We start from the raw sequence: 20210 nt of genomic DNA on the forward strand, positions 1-20210 counted from the left end.
ATGTATCCATATGAAATGCATCAGGATTTGTTGGACCGGTACCACCAAAGCGTGAGGCAAGAGCGCTATGAGATCATTACTAATATGATCACTGCTAAGATGGGGAGTGGAGAATCCCTAACCTCTCATTTGCAGAAAATGCAGAGGTATGTTGATCGTCTTCTCAAACTTAATGTTAAGTTTGATGAGGATTTGGCTATCGACATAATCCTCCACTCCTTGCCCTCCTGTTATAATCAGTTCAGAATGACCTGCCACATGAACAAGGAGGAGGTCTCCTTGAGCAAGCTCCAAGGACTGTTGAGGACTGCTGAGAGCAACCTCGAAGACAAATCTGTTGCACCATTCCCTGCTGTGGTTGCTCCCGTGTTGGCAATTGGTCAAGGAAAGGGAAAGAAGAGAAAGGCTCCATGTAAGGGCCAGAATAAGGGTAAGACCCAAGATGGTTCGTCTTCTAGTGGAACCAAAGCTGGTTCGGTCAAACACTCTTCCGACCCCAAAGAAGCAGAGTGCTATTACTGCCATAAGAAGGGCCACTGGAAACGAAGCTACCCTAAGTATTTGTGACATCCCCAAAATCTCGGCCAGAAAAGACCGGTTTCATTTATGCTTTTTAAAATAATTTCAGAGTAAATCCTTTTGATTTTAAAAGAGATACGGAATTTGTTCCCAAAAACCAAACATAATAAAATAGATCTTTTATCAAAACATTTCATAAAGAAATATAATTTCATTTCATAATCAAAAATCGGGATGTCATGTTCCGATACAGACCATAAAGCATAAACGATAACATTACAAGTCATTCAACAAATATATACATATATACAGATTTGTAAACAAAACAAGTTGATGATTCATCCATCTTTATGCTCTTGCGCCACTTCCTGTAATACAAATAACTGAGTGGGTCAGGCTTAGGAGCCTGGTGAGCATATAGGGTTTTCAACCCACAATAAATAATTATATTTAATTCAACAATCAACAATAACCCGATTACCCATTCCCTTTATCCTCACATTACGTCCCTAAAACAACATCTATTATAAGGGACCTAATCTAGGATTTTCATCGGGACGGACATTACTACAAAGGGGCTTCCTTAGCAATAAATATCCTAAAGGAAACCATGAGGGGGATAGAGTACACAGATGAACACATCGTTCACAACACCTACAGGTTATGAGCCTGCTGGTGTTCCACGGGACGGTCTAGAAAGAGTCTGTGGTCGTCATCCACACTCTGTTGAATGACAAGATCAACGACAACAACACCGAGGCCTCTCATCTGTTTATTACACACCAACAATCTACCCATGTTCTACCCAACATATTAGTAGATAAAAATATACATTTTTATACATAGTTTAAAACCTGTATAGCATGCTCAATCAATACATTTTCCACATAACAGATGAGGCACACACATAACACATATTTCATAGAGAATAAATCAGATCTATGAGATAGAAGAAAGTGAATATACATTCACACATATAATCAACAAAGTATACATGTAACACGTATTTCGTATAAAATACTTCATAATAATGTGTTAGAAGAAAATGATGACACACTCACTTTATCAGAAGATGATCAGACAGCACTACGACTTGAAGAAGTAGTATACTTCAGTAGATCTGGAAGATCTTCACAAAAATCGGACTCCTCGCGGGTAGGGCTTCGGCTCGGAAATCTCATTTCTCGGGATCCTCGGGGCTTCGGATCTTGCTTCGGGGCTCGAGAATAATACCGGGGCTTCGGTGTATAAATGGCATGCAAATCGAGGCAAAAGCTTAGAGAGAAAGAAAGAAGTTTGCAAATGAAAGAAGCTGCCCTCGCATGCCCTTTTATAGGGCTGAACCCTCGCATTACGTTGGGCGTACTACTTCGGTACGCTGGGCGTAATGCGAAAATGTCACTGCATGCGTCATCGGAGCACACGAGTGCGAGGCTTCGTCATGCTTCACTATATGCTGGGCGTACAGCCTTACGCTGGGCGTAACCCGAATAAGTCTGGTGACTCCCCTTCGGATAATATCGGATTTATTAATTAAATTTATATTTTAATTATTTAATAAACTTCAAAAATTCATATCTTCTTCATACGAACTCCGTTTTCGACGTTCTTTATATCCACGCGTAGGTGAGACTATGCTCTTCAACTTTCATCGAGACTCCGTCGGCTAATTTTGACTTTTATTTTTATTATTTATTTTTAGTAGGCCGGGACAGGAAAACTTCTTTATAAATTCATAACCTCTTCGTCTGACGTCCGTTCTCGCCTAACTTTTCATCGTTTCGCTACTAACAACGAGATCTTCGATTCTCCTTTAGATTGTTTCGGCTAAAAACCGCTCGATCTCAATCGAGTATTCGGGCTGCATACTGCCAAGTCGAAACTTCATAAAATCATAGCTTCCTCATACGAAGTCAGATTTGGGCGTTCTATATATATTCGAAAACCTCGTTTCGGCCACTACAACTTTATGCAAAGATATCGAGTTTATTTTACACTTAAATTTTGACGCTTATTTTTATTCTTAATTAATCAAATCACATAATTAAGAAATTAAGCACAAAACACATAATACTCAAATAATACGTTCTTATTATTTCAAATTGGGTTACAAAGGTTAACCTAGACTATTACATTGCTAAAAATGGCAAGCCCATAAACACGGGCGTTACAATATTTGCAAGACATAAAGGATAGGAAGATTAATCCCACCTTCACAGGTATGTATTCTATTAAAACTAACAACTCAGTATTTTCTAGTTCATGGGTTCTTGATAAAGGATGTGGTTACCACATTTGTTCTGATTTGCAAGGCCTAAGAAGAAGTAGGGAGATGGAACATGGAAAGATAAACTTGATTATGAGAACAGAAGATCATCGCCTGTGACCAGAGTCAAAGTTTATTCTTTAGTGCTGAGTAATGGGTTAGGGTTAGATTTAGAAAATTGTTGTTATTCGCCAGATATGGCAAGAAACATTATTTCATTTCATGGATTGTTTAGACAAGGTTTCAGATATTCTTTTGATAATAGTAATGGTTCTATTAATGTTTATTTGAATGGTGTCTTTTATTTCAATGCATTACCTTGTAATGGGATTTATGAATTTGTTATGGTTGTTGATAATTTAGGAAATGATGTATTGAACATTGATTCATCTACTAGCCTGGACAAAGCATGCTTGTGGCATTGTCTCCTTGGCCATGTCAACAAGAAACGCATAGCCCAACTCCAAAAGGATGGAGTGTTGGAGTCATTTGACCTTAGCGACAATGACACGTGTGAATCTTGTTTACTTGGGAAGATGACCAAGTCATCCTTTACTGGCACTTATGAAAGGGGTAAGGGTTTATTGGATCTCATACACACCGATGTGTGTGGGCCCTTTAGATCCACCACAAGGGATGCTTGCCGCTTCTACGTGACTTTTACGGATGATTATAGCAGATATGGATATATCTACTTAATCAAGAAAAATTCGGAAACTTTTGAAAAGTTCAAAGAGTTTAAGAATGAAGTGGAGAATCAGCTGGGCAGGAAAGTCAAGATGTTTTGGTCCGACCAAGGAGGAGAGTACCTAAGTCTTGAGTTTCACGAATATCTAAAAGAATGTGGAATTGTTTCGCAATTGACGCCTCTGAGAATGCCATAATTGAATGGTATGGTTGAGAGATGTAATCGAACCTTGTTGGACATGGTTCGTTCTATGATGAGTCGGACCTCGTTATCAATAGCTTTCTGGGGGTATGCCTTAGAGACTGCCGCCCACATCCTTAACTTAGTTCCCACCAAGTGGTTACCAAGACTCCTCACGAGGTGTGGACAAGGCAAGCTCCCTCGTTGGTACACATTAAGGTTTGGGGTTGCGAGGCTTTCGTAAGACGAGAGACTCACGACAAGCTCGAACCTCGTAGTGAGAAGTGTTATTTCATCGGCTATCCATAGAAGTCTTTTGGCTATCTTTTCTATAGACCGAATGACAATGTTGTCTTCATTGCTAGAAGAGGAGTTTTCCGAGAAAGGGAATTGATGAGCCAAGAAGATAGTGGGAGGCAAATTTATCTTGAATAGATTCAAGAATAAGCGATGAAGGAACCTCTAACAATGGCACTCAACCCGAGGAGGAAACTCCTGTTGAGGCCGTTGACGGGTCCTTACTTCTTAGATGTTCTAGTAGGGTTAGTATTCAACCCCAGTTATATGGTTTTCATATTAATACTGAAGGGGATATGTTTATTAGCGATGAAACACTAATGAATTTGGACGAACCTAACAGCTACAAAGAAGCCATGGCAGGCCCGGAGTCTGCTAAATGGAAAGAGGCGATGGACAGTGAGATTCAGTCCATGTACGACAACCAAGTTTGGAACTTGGTTGATAATGTACCGGGTTGTAAGACAGTCGGGTGCAAGTGGATCTTCAAGAAGAAGACGGACATGGCTGGGAATATGCACACTTATAAAGCACGATTGGTTGCGAAGGACTTTACTCAAACTCCCGGAGTTGACTATGATGACACCTTCTCACCAGTTGCAAAGATAAAGTCTATTAGGGTAATGCTTGCAATAGCTGCGTTTCATGATTATGAAATCTGGCAGATGGACGTGAAAACCGCTTTCCTTAATGGGAAGTTGGCTGAGGATGTGTATATGAATCAGCCAGAGGGTTTTGTCGATGTGAAGCATCCAAATAGAGTGTGTAAGCTTGAGAAATCCATTTATGGGTTGAAACAAGCGTCTCGTGGATGGAATCTTTGTTTTGACGAGAAAGTTAAAGAGTTTGGCTTTCTGCGAAGCGAAGATGAATCTTGTGTATATGTCAAAGCCAGTGGGAGTATAGTGAGCTTCCTCGTATTGTATGTGGATGACATACTACTCATAGGAAACGATGTCCCAGCCTTGCAGGAGGTCAATTCCTGTCTTGGGAAATGTTTCGCTATGAAAGACCTCAGAGAGGTTGCTTATATTCTGGGGATAAGGATAGTAAGAAACAGGGAAAAGAGACTGATAGGACTCAGTCAGGATACATACTTGGATAAGGTACTAAAGCATTTTAGTATGGAAAATTCCAAGAAAGGGAGTTGATAATCCAAAGAAATACCAAGTTGAGTAAGACTCAAAGCCCGAGTACAGAGGTAGAGATAGCTGATATGAGCCGAGTACCTTACACTTCTGCAGTAGGCTCTATCATGTATGCTATGACTTGTACTCGCACTGATGTGGCCTTTGCTTTGAGCATGGTCAGTAGATATCAAGGGAATCCTGGTAGAGCTCATTGGATTGCAGTTAAGAATATTCTTAAGTACCTACGAAGGACCAAGGAATGGTTTCTAGTCTTCGGTGGGAGTGGTGACTTAAGGGTACGAGGGTATAGTGACGCTAGTTTTCAGACGGATCGGGATAGTTACCAATTGTAGTCGGGCTAGGTTTTTACCCTAAATGGAGTAGTAGTGACTTGGAAAAGTTCCAAGCAGGAGACCGTAGCTGATTCAACATGTGAATCAGAGTGCATTACGGCAAGTGAAGCATCGAAGAAGGCTATATGGTTGAAGAACTTCATTGGAGACCTTGGAGTTATGCCATCCATAAAGGAGCTGATGGAAATTTTCTATGATAATGAAGGAGCGGTTGCCTTAACCAAGGAACCAAGAGATCATGGTAGATCTCGACATATTGACAGAAAATACCATTTTATCAGACATCGGGTAGAAGAGGGACTCCTCGTTGTGAAGAGGGTATCGTCAGAAGAAAACCCAACAGATCCCCTTACGAAGGGACTGAATAGGCTCAAACATTTGCAGCACGCTAGGAGCATTGGGCTGAAGGATGATATAAGTTTGGATTAGATAGATAAGAAACGTGTAATAGATATTTTGTACTTGACATTTTGATGAATAAATAAAGTTGTGTTATTTATGAGTAAAGCTACTATCTTGGATTAGATTGAGTCCTTAATAAAACACCCAAATTAGTTATTAAGGCTAGGATCCAACACAATATTCTACAACCTAGAAGAGGGATGTCGTAATCTAGTCACAGAATATTTGAACGTAGGTAAATGACGATTTACCAATTTCCACCATGAAAAATGAAAAGGAAGTTTAAGTTTTAAATGAATTGAAACTCCTAGATCTTTTGAGATTCATTGAACTTTTCAATGACATGTTTAATCTCGATTATGCCCTACTATTTCTGACTGGGATGTCGAGGATCACAAATGAGGTGTGAATAACCATACGAATCGCGTGGTGCACTCAATGCTACTATCACCCAATCAATGTGCCGGTTAACCACACACGCTCCATTGATCTATAACAAACATTGAGCCACCCTTCGCCACCAATGTCATCCCCAAATTAGTGTGCCGGTTAACCACACACGCTCTACTAACGTTTGACAAGGGTACAAAATGTAATTCCATGAATTTGCATACAATTTCACATTTTGCCTAAAGTAACTATGATTTGGGAATTTGTATAAGAATTTAGTTACTTTGTACTTCATTATACTTATAATGGAAGGTTTCTATCCTATCCTACCCGTTCGGCTAACGACCCTCCACTAGTCAAGAGTGCGGTGGGTAAGAGTGGATACCCATTCAATCGCCATTTTATAGGAAATTTCCTTAAACACCCCTTATAGACCAACTTCGTGAATGAGGCCTACTAACGGTAAGAATGACTGTTTACTCATACATATATATAATATTAGACTTTTAATATAGTATAGGGTGTATTTTACACTTTTAAAATACTGGGTGGTTTAATTTAGTAAATTATACTTTTAATTTAATTAAATGTAAACCAAAACTTTATGGGTTTATTAAATCTCTTTTAATTATACACTTTAATTAATTAATAAAACCATAAGGGTGTGATTTGAACTTTTCAAATTACCAGGGTTTTAGAATTTAACATTTCAAAATTAAACTTTTAATCAACTTTTAAATTCCAAAACTTGAGGGAAAGTTTTGAAACATTTCAAAACATTAGGGTTTAGAATTTAAATATTTCAAAATTAAACTTTTAATCAACCATTTTAAATTCCAAAACTTGAGGGCAAGTTTTGAAACTTTTCAAAACATTAGGGTTTAACTCATTTAAATTTCATAAATAAAACTTTTAAGTTCAAATTTAAACTATAAAACCTAAAGGGTGCAAATTGAAACTTTTTCACAAGATAATTCAAATCTAAATTACAAATAATCAATATTTATCTAATAAAACAAAAGATTATCTAAATTTTGATAGTTATCTTCTATTTTGGTAAGGATATTCACCCAAAATCAATAAAAATCGGATTTTATGAATTAAAAACGTTTATAGTAAGTATCCCAAGCCAAAACAACAAGAAAATCTCGAAAACAGCCTGCCAGACCCGCTGACTCGTCGAGTCTAGACCTGGACTCGTCGAGTACAGACGACTCGGTGAGTTCACCAAGTGACTCGGCGAGTCAGGCATGCAGAAGCCAAAAAAATTCGATTTTCAGTCAAATTTCGATCAATTAAGCATCAAATTCACTAGAAAACAACCCTAGTCTCTGATACCACTAATGTGTTTTGAGCAATACATCAATCCTATGGTGTACATGCAAACCCTAATAGCTTTTGTATCTAGTTTGTCTAATGAACATGCAATTGATAATCCAAAGCCACAAACCCTAGATCTAACATATAACAAACTGAATTAGGGTTTAGAGAATTACATTTGATTGTTATATAGCAATAACAAACAATTCCTTGCTTGGATTGGCCTCAAAAGCTTAGTGCCTCAACTACTGCACCTCTAATTGAGTCACAAACACCACTAAGCAACTTGGATGAAGAGGAGAAGAGAGGAGGCTGCCCAAAAACGTCTAGAAACCCTAGAGGAAGACGTGGCTATTAGGATTTACAACTAGGAAACTCTAATCTGGCTGCTTAAGCCCTAAGCAGCCCATGGACTCCTTTAACATATCCCTTGGATGATTTCTAATGGGCTTCCCATAGAATTCGTCCAACCTATATATTATTAGGTGATCCATAGCCCAATTATAATTATCTTATAATTACAACTTCAGTCCCCTAAGTTTAATTAATCTCTTTTAGCCACAAAACTAATTATCAATTAATTCTTGACTAATATTAATTAAACAATATGATTTCTCTTTTAATATATTATTCTCATAATATATTAATAAATCATATTTAAACCTTTCTCTCCTTAATTCATCCTACATATTTCTATGGTGAAGGCAACCCAAAAGGACCATGCTCATAATCGGGTCAAGTACATACCAAAATAGTTATGGACTTAGACACTAATCTAACAATGACCACTAGGGTCAGAATAAAAATCATACTCTTAGTCATTACTGAAACGATGATAACGACATATTTGAATAAAACGGTATCAGTTACTAGCTTCTTGGTAACCTTGTGACATTCCCTGATTCAAGCGTGAGTCCTATGCTTCCGGTAGTTTAGGCCTCTACTACCTTTCACACCTACTTATACTCGTCCTAAGTATTGTCTCGCAGTTCACCAAGTTATTATCATAAAAAAAAAATTTAACACATACAAATGTGTCCAAACAATCATATAATTTTCTCTAGACTCTACTAGGAATTCTTCCATACGTATCTTCAATCATCAATTCTGTTTCAACCCGGTTGGTAGTGGAAATGTCAGACGATGGGATAACTTCATGGATTCTACCAAAAATCTTTCTTTCTTCTAATCGAAAGTGAACTTCTCCTATACTAGACGTATTATTTATTAGACGCATTCTAAAGGCAAGATATCACTCTTAAAATATCTTCCGATAGGTATCATTCACTATCGTAAGCCTTCTCATTTCCTCCATTTGCTCAGTCTGCTATGAGTCCTTACATGACATTCTATACACCAAAGCAGGCGTTCGGTGTATCGAGACGAGAATATAGATAGAGGAAGATTTAGACGTATATTCCTTCGTATTACTCCAAAAAGTTACATGCTAGTTCTAATATCGTAATTAAACGTTTAGAAACCTAAGCACATAAAATTTCTAGATCTGGTCGGCAACAGACCATAGATCTGATCAAACGATAGCATAAAGCATCACAAATCATTTAGCACATAAAAGCATTTTAGGCATCTTCCCTAATTAAGCTAGTGCTTGTGTCTATTTATGTGTACTTCCAAAAATATATTAGACACACTCCTCACGATTATCTCTTAACATTCTAAGTTTAAGTCTAGAAATAAATCCTTATTCCTAGTTCGCTTAAACTAATGCTCTGATACCAACTGTGACATCATCATTTTCACGGCCAGAAAAGACCGATTGTTTTTATGCTTTACAAAAATCAGAGTACATCTTTTAATAAATATTTTGTGGAATTTGTTCCCAGTAAAACATGATAAATACGTTATCAAAGCATTTTCGAAGAAAAATATTTTTATTCATTTTAAAACATTTGGGATGTCATCCTCAATACAGAAACATAAGAATAAATAGAACTTACATTCATTATCACTAGTGATTTATATCTCCTTAATCTCTCAGTGTAATGTGACTTCATATCAACACCTGTGATATAAATAAACTGAGTGGGTCAGGTTGGGAAACCTGGTGAGTACATAGGGGTTTCAACCCACAATAAATAAGTTTATTAACTTTATCAAACCAAACAAACCCGTTTACCCGTTCCCGTTATCCTCACTTTACGTCCCTAAAACATCTAACACAAGGGACGTAGTCTAAGGACTTTCATTGGGGTGACAACACATGCTTCGGGGGTTCCTCAGCAATTCATGTCAAATAAGGCAACCATGTGGGGGGATAGATTACCTCTAGTGAGCACACAGTTCAAATAAACACCTACAGGTGCGAGCCTGCTAGCGTTCCACTAAACTATCTAGAATAGTCCGTGGTCGTCATCTATACTCCGCTAGATAACTGGATCATCAATAACATCTATAACGAGGCCTCTCATTATTTTATTTGGTCACACAACAACTATTACATCTACCCATGTTTTACCCAACACATTTTGTAGATATAAAATACATATACAGTTTAAATTATTTAAAACGTGTATACAAATATTTCATCCAGCATAGACAACAAGTATTCAGAATATATGTACACATAACACGTAATTTATATTAAATACTTCATATCTATGTTTAAGATGAAAGGGACCATGCACTCACTTGAAAAGGTGGTGATTTCGAACTCAGACAGCGCTTCGCTTCTTAAAAATAATTTTCTTGGACGAAACCTAGTATTATTACCACTAGAGTTTAATATATTATTCGTTGAGACTAATTAATAGTCTAGCTATTATTACTATTATATAAGCATTAAATAACCCATAATAATAGCCCAAGTAATTATTATAAGTTCATAATAACGTTACTATAATTAAATAAAAACTTTATTAAAAATAGTGTAGGCGTAGCTCACTTACAACGGGTTTTATAGAAAATCAGGCTTTGCTTGGAGCAGCGTTACAAAGCGGAAAAGCCCTTCTTCTCGGAGCCGTCGAGCACTCCGGGGCTTCCGCTTCGTGCTAGGGAGGTTCCTTAGGCTTTTCGGGGGGTTTTCGGGGCTAGAGAGAGTAAAGAGAAGAAAGAATGGGAAAAGTGTGTAGAAAATGAGGGTGGGAGAGGTTATATTTAGAGGGTGAAAAATGGCTGAATTTGGTGCCACATGTCACCATCTAGTGGCAAGACTTGGGGAGAAAGCAATGGCCAATATTGTGCCACATCACCAATTTTCGCACAATACACTTCCGACTTCTAAAATCCATAACTTTCACATACGACCTCCATTTTTTACGTTCTTTATATCCACACGTAGGTAAAAATAAGGTCTACAACTTTCATTTTGACTCCGTCGGCTAATTCTCGACCGATCTTAAATTTAACACTACAAGGAGATTATACTGTTAAATGTCAGCGTAAAATTCATAACTTCTACATACGGACTCTGTTTTCGTCTGTCTTTTTACAGATGAGCTCCTATTAATGAGATCTTCAATTCTCATTTAGGTTGCGTAGGCCAAAAATTGCTCGATCGAAAGTTTGAGTTTCGGGCTGTGCACTGCTAACCCAAATCTTAGAAAATTCATAACTTTCTCATACGAAGTCAGATTTGGGCATTTTTTTGTATGTTCTAGGTTTAATGTATACTACAACTTTTTTTATATTCTAAGGCTAAATAGTCCACCATCGTAAATTCACTATTTACATCTCCCGTTGTCGTGCCAGTTTTGCCGTAAAACTTCGACGAACCATAACTTCTTCGTTATAACTGGGATTTCAACGTTCTTTATATGTACGGAACCCTTGAGACGTATTCTACAAATTGGTTAATATTATTTATTCTAAATAATCTTTTGTCAAAAAGTCGTTTTTGACCCCTATTATCTCTAAATTGACTAGCCCGAAGCTACGGGCGTTACAAACACCATGCTCTAACCAACCTAATAATAACGTTGACTTGAAAGATCTTCCAAAGGACCCAGCGGATAGGCCATTGATTACAAGTTACAAATTAGATGTAATAGATAATGTAAGAAGAGCATATTTGCTTCAAGGACCGTGTCAAGTAAGGGCACATAAGTATCCTAAAAAAATAGGTGATAGATTTAGAAGATTTGTTCCTTCATGGTTTGAGGAATTTGATTAGTTGGAATATAGTGTGAAAAAGAATAGTGCATGTTGTTTATATTTTTATGTGTGTGGGGGAACTCATGGGACAAAAAGGAGGGAGAGATGCATTTGTTTCCCAAGGTTTTGATACTTGAAATAAAAAAGATGCATTTCGGACTGATGTGGGTGGTGTTGATAGTTTTCACAACAAAGCAAGAGAAAAGTGTGAGTTTTTAATAAGGAAAAAACAAGCTATTAATGTAGTCTTGAGGAGGCAAATCGAAGCAGAGGACCATAAATATAAAGCTCGATTACGTGTTTTTATTATTGTTGTTAGACTTTTATTGAAAATCGGTTTACCGTTTCGTGGTCATGACGAGTCGGTTAACTCGGAACATAGAGGGCTTTACATTGAAGTGTTAAAAGCCATTCGAGAGACAAGTGAAGATATTTTCAACAATACTTTAGAAAATGCTCCTAAAAACAATCAACTAATTTCACCTAAAATTCAAAAAGAACTTGTGCAATGTTTTGCACAAGAAGTACTTTTGAGTATTCGTGAAGAGATTTGTCAAGATGTTTTTGCTTTACTAGTTGATGAATCTAGTGATGTTTCAAAAAAGGAACAAATGGTTGTTGTTTTGCGTTATGTCGATAGTCTTGGCTTTGTGAAAGAAAGATTCATAAGTCTAGTGCACGTGAAGGATACATCCTCTTTGACACTCAAAAACGCCATAAATGAAGTACTTACAAGTAATAAGTGGAGTTTTAGTTAGGTAATATATTCTTTACTTTTTTGTTATTTCAATTTAATATATATATATATATATATATATATATATATATATATATATATTATTTGTTTTAAATTTTAATAGATAAGAGGACAAGGTTACAATTGGGCTAGCAATATGCGAGGGAAATTCAATGATTTGAAATCTTTGATATTACAAGAGAATGACAAGGCTTTTTATGTACATTGCTTTGCACACCAACTTCAATTAGTAGTTGTGGCTATAGCAAAGAAGCATGATGGTGTTAGTGACTTTTTTGAGCAAATTTCGTTGGTGGTTCATGTTGTTTGTGCCTCGTGTAAAAGAAAAGACTTACTACGAGAGCAAGCAAGAGAAATGGTGCAAAAAGGCTTGTGTAGTGGTGAACTTGAAACCGGAAGAGGGTTAAATCAAGAGACTACACTAGTTCGAGCGGGAGAAACAAGATGGGGTTCACATTTCAACACACTCACAAGTTTGATGAAGTTGTTTGCGAATGTTCTTGTAGATTTAGATTTTGTGAAAGAGGAGGGAGGGTCATTGGCAAACCGTCAACAAGCATCTGGAATCTTAGCATATTTTAAATCATATGAGTTCGTGTTTTACTTACATATGATGTATGGCATTTTACACCTCATGAGTACATTGTCAAAGCAACTTCAAAGAAAAGATCTAGACATTTTAGAAGCGGCTTCGATAGTTAGAGGGACAATGGAGGCATTACAATATTTTAGAAACATAGGGTTTGCTAGCATTTTGCCAAAAACATCATCATTTTGTCAAGCACATGAAATTGATACTTTAGATATGGAATAGTTGTATATTGGTGCGAGAAACCGTAGGACTGCAATGACTAATAGGTTTCATTTTGAGGTTAAAATCTTCAACACCTGTGGTAGATATGCAACTTACAGAATATCAGGATCGATTTAGTGAAACGAGCATCCAATTACTAGAATACATGGGTGCTTTGAGCCATTGTGATTCATTTGCACAATTTGACAAATCAAAGTTATTGAAGTTGGGTAAGTTATACAAGTATGACTTTGATGATTCAGATCTGATAGACCTTGAAGGACAACTTGAGATATTTTATCACTCTTGCATCAAAGATGAGCGCTTCACTAGTTTGAAAGGAATTTCCGACCTTTCTCGTTTGATGGTTAGTATGGGGAAGCATCGATCTTATCCTTTAGTTTATAAGCTTTTAAAATTGGCTTTGATATTACCCGTAGCGACCGCAAGTGTAGAAAGATGTTTTTCAAAGATGAAGCTTTTGAAGACCGACTTGCATAACAAAATTGGTGATGAATTTTTGAACGACACATTGCTTTGTAACGTCGAGACCGAAGCACTAGCTAAAGTTGAGAATGAAAAAGTAATGGAGCGGTTTCAAAAGATGTCTGCACGAAGAGGACAAATTTAAATTCTAATAGATCGTTGTTATATTATGTTTAATCAGAAACTTTTTTTTATATTAGATGTTTTATATTATGTTTGACCGGCATTTTGTTTTTAATATTTTATATTATGCTTGACGGGAAAAAAAATTGTGCAACCACTTTCTACTAATTCCTGCGTCCGCCCCTTGTCATCACTATTACCAACCACAGCGACAACAATTTTCTTTAGTGGCCATTTCCGTGGGCTTTAGTTGAGTTTTGCTAATGATGTCTTTTTTGCAGCACAGATAGCATTTAATGGAACAGGTCTAGAACAACATCAAAAAACAATTACAAGTGCACTAAAAATAGGAGGTCTAAAATACCAACAAAAGAAAATCACATAAAATTTATAGAAATACACCATTAAATGCATGATCCAGTTCGTTCTTTCCACATTTGGATAGAAAACAAGCTTTTTTTTTTCATGCTTACCAAGTTTCCTGCGGGTCTGAAAATCTCCCTATCTTTTTCCATAGCCATCTGGTAACCAGCATCCGTCATAGTTGCTCACATCCACGTCGGATATTTCCGATCCGGCAAAAGAAGAATAATTCCTTCTGATCTGCCTCCGTTTTTGCTTTCTCTAAAAAAAACATTTTTCCATTAAATATTCAAATCCAAAGTGATTAAAACATTTTTCATATTCAAATATGATTTTGAGAGAAGAAAAATGGTGCAGTTTGATAAACATGATTGCAGATCTATGATTGCTTACCAGGTAAATCCCATGGCTCCGACTTATTGAGATCAACCTCTTCGATTGCACTATCGGTGAATTTCCGATAGAGAGCTTTAGTTAAAGGATACTATTTCTAATGGTTGCAACACAAACAAGAAGAAAGTAAAACAATCTTTGGAGTAATCTTACAATCAACAAATTAACCGAAAAAAATATAATCACGAAGTAAATATGGATTAAAAATTAGAACCAAGAGGGAAGATTTGGTTGGGATCTGTGTAAATTTAAAGGGATCTCGCGTGAAATGAAAAATTCAAAAGAAATTTTGAGGGAAGATTAATATTGTGGTTCAATATTATTTTGTGCGAATTATTTTTTGGTACCGCCATAATATTTTTTATGCATACGCTACGATGTGGTTTAATGGTATTTGATTGTTGCACATCAACAAATTCCTTAAAGGCGTGGTTTTTGGAAACCACACTAACAGATATTTTTAATAGAGTGATTTTTTGGTTTGTTGAACCGAAAAAAAGATTTGGGTGTATTAATGATGGGGTTTTAGGTTAATACCTCGTAAAAATAAACTCATGGCACTATTGTTTTGTAGTGTATTTTACAAGTTGACGCTTACTATTTTGAGTTACAACCAATGTCGACATGTTATCAGAAGCATTTATTACTTCAAATTTGATCAATGTCACTTGAAGTGTTAATAATCATATAAATATAGTTTATATTATGATTTGTAACGCTTTTGAGTTTATCAAACCATATGCATGCACACATTCATTTAAAATAAGTACCCACGCAGTAAATATCACAATCCAAAACATAATTTTATTGATTCCCTCATGTAAATGGGAAATTAATTATATAAAGTAGGAGGCCTTCAAGGTCACCGGCGTCTTCCAGCTAGAGTTTTCATATCAGTGTATAGGCTGCTTGCCTATCACTGCATCATTGTTGCAAGGTGGTGAGGGGATAGGGATGACAGGGTAATTTGGTGGAATACTTGGTGAGGGAATGTATGGTGGCATCTTGGGTGGATTCGGAGATGGTGGAGTTGAGTTAGTTGGTGGTGGAGCGGTGGTGATGCAAGGTGGCGGGGGAGGTGGAGGGTTGGTTGGACATGGAAGCGGTGCAGGTGCCGGCGTCACTGGACTGGGTGGTAAAACAGGAACTGGTGGAGGTGGAGGTGGCGGTGAAACTAACGGTGTCACCGGAGGTGGTGGAGTGTTAGTTGGAAATGGAGGAATTGTCGGTGGTATCACTGGAGGTAGTGGTGTTACATCAGGTGGGTTATAAGGTGGAGTGTTGGGTGGATAAGGAAGGGGTGGAGCTACAGGTGGTAGAGTTGTGTCGTTGCAGGGCAAACCCGGAGAAATACTAGGTGAGTTGGCCGGAGAAGGAGCGACGGTTGGTGGGTCTAGGAATGGCGGATTGATTATAGGTGGTGGAGTCGGAGTGATGGGCAGTGGTTTAAGTCCTCGATTATAAGGCACCGGCGGCGGTGTAGCTACAGGTGGACAAGCTACCACAGACGGTGCAGGGGTGGGTGAAATAGACGGTGCCGGAGTAGGTAGGAGTGGTGGAGTTGGAATGGGTGGTGAAATCGGAGTGATAGGTTGTGGTTTAAGTCGGCGATTATAGGGCACCGGCGGCGGTGGTGAACTGACAGGTGGTGTAGCAACAGGTGGGCAAGCTACCACAGATGGTGCAGGGCTGGGTGAAATAGACGGTGTTGGAGCAGGTACGGGTGGGTTTGGAACTGGTGGAGGTGTATAAACTGGCGGAGATACGGTGGGTGATGGCGGAGGTGTGTCGTTACATGCTGGTGTACCTGGAACCACGGTGAGTGAAGGGGTGTTGGGTTGGGGGTAACCGATAGGTAGCGATGGTGTCGAAGAGAGTGATATGGAAATTGGTGCTCCAAAACCAACATGTGCAACCTATATATATATAATACACAAACTAAAAAATTAGTGACTTCAAATAAACGATCATCTTAAAAAATGATAATAGTTCGTATGCTTAGGTTAGACATGTTTTCATATGTAAATATAAACTAAATATACACAATGTGTACTTAATTTAGACATCGTAAGGAATCCAAAAATAATAAAATATTTAGCAATCATTTTTAAATATTTAGTAATCTATCATATCTATTTTTTTAATTTTTTTTTTTTGCCGAATGTATGAAACTACATGAAAATATGCAAGCATCATGTAATTGATATAAATATAACTATAATATATAATACTAGCATGCAATAGCATTTTTTTGCCGAACGTATGAATCTACAAAAGTAATAAAATATTGAGTAATCAGTTTATCTATTTTTCAACAATTCATTTTTGTTTTAATACCTTGCAATTGTCCATTCCTTAGTGAAATTACACCAATGAAATATCCAAATGATTTAACAAATTCATATCCATATGAACATTTAATTTAGAAACTGAAATTTTGAACATTATGCATTAAATCTTGTATGTTATGCAATTATTTTTAGAACGGGTATGCTATGCAATTGATAGTTGTAAAATATGAAATTAGTACCGAATCATTTCATGGAATGTGCAAAATCTATACAAGATTAAAGAGGGAAGAAGAAACTTACAGAAGTTGCAACCAAGAGAAAAAAGGCCAAAAGGAAGCAATGAGACTTCATGACGATGAAAGTAAGAATGAATGAGTGAAGATTGGGATGATTCGAATGAAGGTGATTTCGTCAAGTATATATAGATGAAAAAGCGAGTAAAATGCATTTACTATGGTTATAAATGGTTACAACTTCATAAAAGTTTGAAAATTTAAGCTTTTTGCTTTTAGAGGACCATACCCTTTATAATGTGAATATTTGTTTATTTGACAAAAAACAATATTATCAGAGCTTGACATTAGAGGATATTGATTACATGGAATTGATGTAGTAAACATTTAGATATTAATATTGGAAAAAAGTTCGTCTGTTAGAATGAATTAATCCTTCTGGGAATTAATTCACAACTACCATAATTATTTTGTTTTTTTTAACCGGTAAATAAAACTATATAATCTATTTTTAAGCTAACATTTAATTTCAATTTTAATTATTTTGTTAAAAAACAATCACGAGGTTAAAATGCATTTAGAAGCATTTTACACAATAGATTTTAATCATCGTGTGTACGATTAACTATAGGAGAACCAATATATTTTTTTATATGTATATTATATAAATGTATTATTTATTTATTTAGTTCTATTACAAAACTATATATTTTAATTTTTTTTTCTATTAAGGTACTTTATTTTTAATTTACCCAGCGATAACTATTTACATTAAGTTGTTATATTTTGAAGAAGCAAAGGAATTTCACTAAAATAGTTATATTGTTATCGAATGACACTAAAAATTAGAGAACCATTTACATTTAACCCTTGATTTATAGTTTTGAAGTGAACTAACAAAAAAAAAATTATTTTCTTATCTTGGCAAATCAATAAGGTCTTGAATATTAAATAAAGGAAATTAAGGTAAACTTAGCTTTGATCTTAACGAATATGGAGGTAATGAAAGTATATTATGGTTTCATTGATTTAATATTTTTTTGATTTATTTAGTGGGTTTAATAAGTCTTATATTTTCATTTGAGATGATATACTTTTATACTTTTAAATATAATTTGGCATATAAAAATATTAGGACTTGAATGAGTATGCATCGCTTAAATCTATGTAGACGTTACGTGAGAAAGATGACTTATATGCGGTCTTGTAGTTATTAAGGTATTGTGCAAATTGTATAGGTACACTTAATTAAGTAAAAGGAAATTGATTTAATTATAAGAGGAATTATTTTTTTGTTTTGTTTTTATATTTAGATAATTTATTATTTTTTTAGTACATCCAGATAACAAATTTATTAGAAGTGTTTACATATGACGGTTATGACCGGCTATAACAAGTTATAGCTTACATTACATATACATGACAAAAATAATTATCCATGAAGATAATGAACTATTGGTTTTGTTCACATCTAGATAATTATTTTTTCACATCTAAGGAATTTTTTGTTCACATTTGACCATCAAACTTATTGAAGTTGTTATCATAATACCATTGTTTCAAATATTTAAATCTATAGTTAAAGTTGTTCGTCTAACTTGTTGAATTGTTCACATAATTCCATTATTTCGAAAATCTAGAGACTTGGTTTGATCCGATACAAGAATGTTGTTTTTTTCTTAGGGTGAGGTTCGATCCAGACAATTAAACATTTGTTTTATGAGTATTATCCTAATGGGAGCTTAAGCCTCTTCCTCCATGGTACAATGACTGCGAAATGAGGAGTAAAGTGGGAAACTCGGTACGGGGTTATACTATGCATGGCTCATGCTCTTGTGTATCTATATCATGATTGTGTGCTTGGTATTTCACATGGAGATGTGAAAGCCATGAATATGTTATCAGGAATGAACCTCCAACCCTACCTTGGTGATTTTAGGCTGGCTAGACTTGTTTAGAAAGATCAAAACCATAAACCTCAGTTGGCTCCCACTCTCTCACTTATTAAACCACATACCTAGTCTCCCACTATGCTCCTGGTTTCCCAGTCTCAACACAATGAGGGAGTGAACACAAGCTTCCATTAGGATAATAATCGTAAAACAAAAGTCTAATCGTTTGGTTCGAACCCCACCATAAGAAAAAAATGGTGTTTTTGTGTCAGATCGAACCAAGTGTCTTGATTTCATAAATAATGGTATTATGTAAACAACTTCAACAAGTTGGACGAATGAATTCAACTACCGATCTAAATTTCTGAAACAATGGTATTATGTGAACAAATTCAACAAGTTGGATGGTCGAATGTGAACAAAAAAGAAAAGAAATTGCCTAGATGTGAACAAAAAAAGAAATTGACTAGATGTGAACAAATTCAATAGTTCATTACCCTCATGGGAAATTATCGTTGTCACAAATATGTCACGTAAGCTGTAACTTGCTATAACCAATCATAATGGTCATATGTGAACATATCCAACAAGTTCGGTACATAGATGTGTAAAGAAAAAGTTACCTAAATGTGAATGAAACAAAAAAGGAATTACCTTGATAAGTCAATTTCCCTTAAGTAAATTATCTGCCATTTTATTGTTCTAAGTTACCGATCATTCGATTTATTCTTAATAGATTATTAATGTGAATTGGAACCTACCAATCAGGTTTTGGCGTCAACTCTGGATCATGTATCTAAGATGGCCATCTTTAGCGAGTTCATGACTTGATTCCTAGCTGCTATCGAATAATAAAACTATTAGCACCACCATAGGGATTGTGCTTTGAGAGAAGGTTAAGACGGTCAGGCTAGATTGATGTGTGGGATGTGCTAGTTTCTCTTTGTTGGAGGGAACCATTTTGGTGTGGAGTGTGTGTATGCAATAGGGGATAATCTCGAAATCAAAGAAAGATCCTGTAACATCCCAAATTTTCAAGCCAAAAATTTCATTTTTGATTAAATAACTTATAGAATCATTTATCATATCGTAGTTGATAACATAACAATCCATAAAACCATAGTAATCATGTCTCCGAAATCATATCATCATGTAGTAATAAAGTCAGAGTACAATCCCATGAATCGCACAATGCAAAAAACTGATGTGTGTGTGATGTGCAAC

The 20210-nt window shown here is 36.1% G+C and overlaps 2 protein-coding genes across 2 annotated transcripts; one reads left to right on the forward strand and one right to left on the reverse strand.

The window, feature by feature from the left end:
• The first annotated feature begins 11738 nt into the window (after positions 1-11738).
• Positions 11739-13226, forward strand: LOC111912517 (uncharacterized). The gene is made up of 3 exons (XM_023908247.2): positions 11739-11778; positions 11902-12380; positions 12516-13226. Exons 1-3 carry the CDS (start codon positions 11739-11741, stop codon positions 13224-13226), a joined length of 1230 nt encoding a protein of 409 aa, XP_023764015.2.
• Positions 13227-15250: 2024 nt separating this feature from the next.
• LOC111912516 (vegetative cell wall protein gp1) lies at positions 15251-17293 on the reverse strand. Its single transcript, XM_023908246.3, has 2 exons — positions 17162-17293; positions 15251-16486 (listed from the first exon to the last, which is right to left on the reverse strand). The coding sequence occupies exons 1-2, from the start codon at positions 17210-17212 to the stop codon at positions 15464-15466; spliced, it is 1074 nt and encodes a 357-aa protein (XP_023764014.1). The 5' UTR covers positions 17213-17293; the 3' UTR covers positions 15251-15463.
• Positions 17294-20210: the final 2917 nt, after the last annotated feature.

This window comes from Lactuca sativa, chromosome 3 (genome assembly GCF_002870075.4).
Source record: "Lactuca sativa cultivar Salinas chromosome 3, Lsat_Salinas_v11, whole genome shotgun sequence".
NCBI classification, from domain to species: domain Eukaryota; kingdom Viridiplantae; phylum Streptophyta; class Magnoliopsida; order Asterales; family Asteraceae; genus Lactuca; species Lactuca sativa.

Excerpts from the sequence above, each read along its gene's own strand:
- LOC111912517 (XM_023908247.2), top strand. The coding sequence starts at position 11,739 with ATGGGACAAAAAGGAGGGAGAGATGCATTTGTTTCCCAAG. Across the intron at positions 11,779-11,901 it reads AGATGCATTTGTTTCCCAAG|TCTTGAGGAGGCAAATCGAA; the intron begins GTTTTGATACTT and ends CTATTAATGTAG. Across the intron at positions 12,381-12,515 it reads TCAAAAACGCCATAAATGAA|ATAAGAGGACAAGGTTACAA; the intron begins GTACTTACAAGT and ends AAATTTTAATAG.
- LOC111912516 (XM_023908246.3), bottom strand. The coding sequence starts at position 17,212 with ATGAAGTCTCATTGCTTCCTTTTGGCCTTTTTTCTCTTGGTTGCAACT. Across the intron at positions 16,487-17,161 it reads TTCTCTTGGTTGCAACTTCT|GTTGCACATGTTGGTTTTGG; the intron begins GTAAGTTTCTTC and ends ATATATATATAG.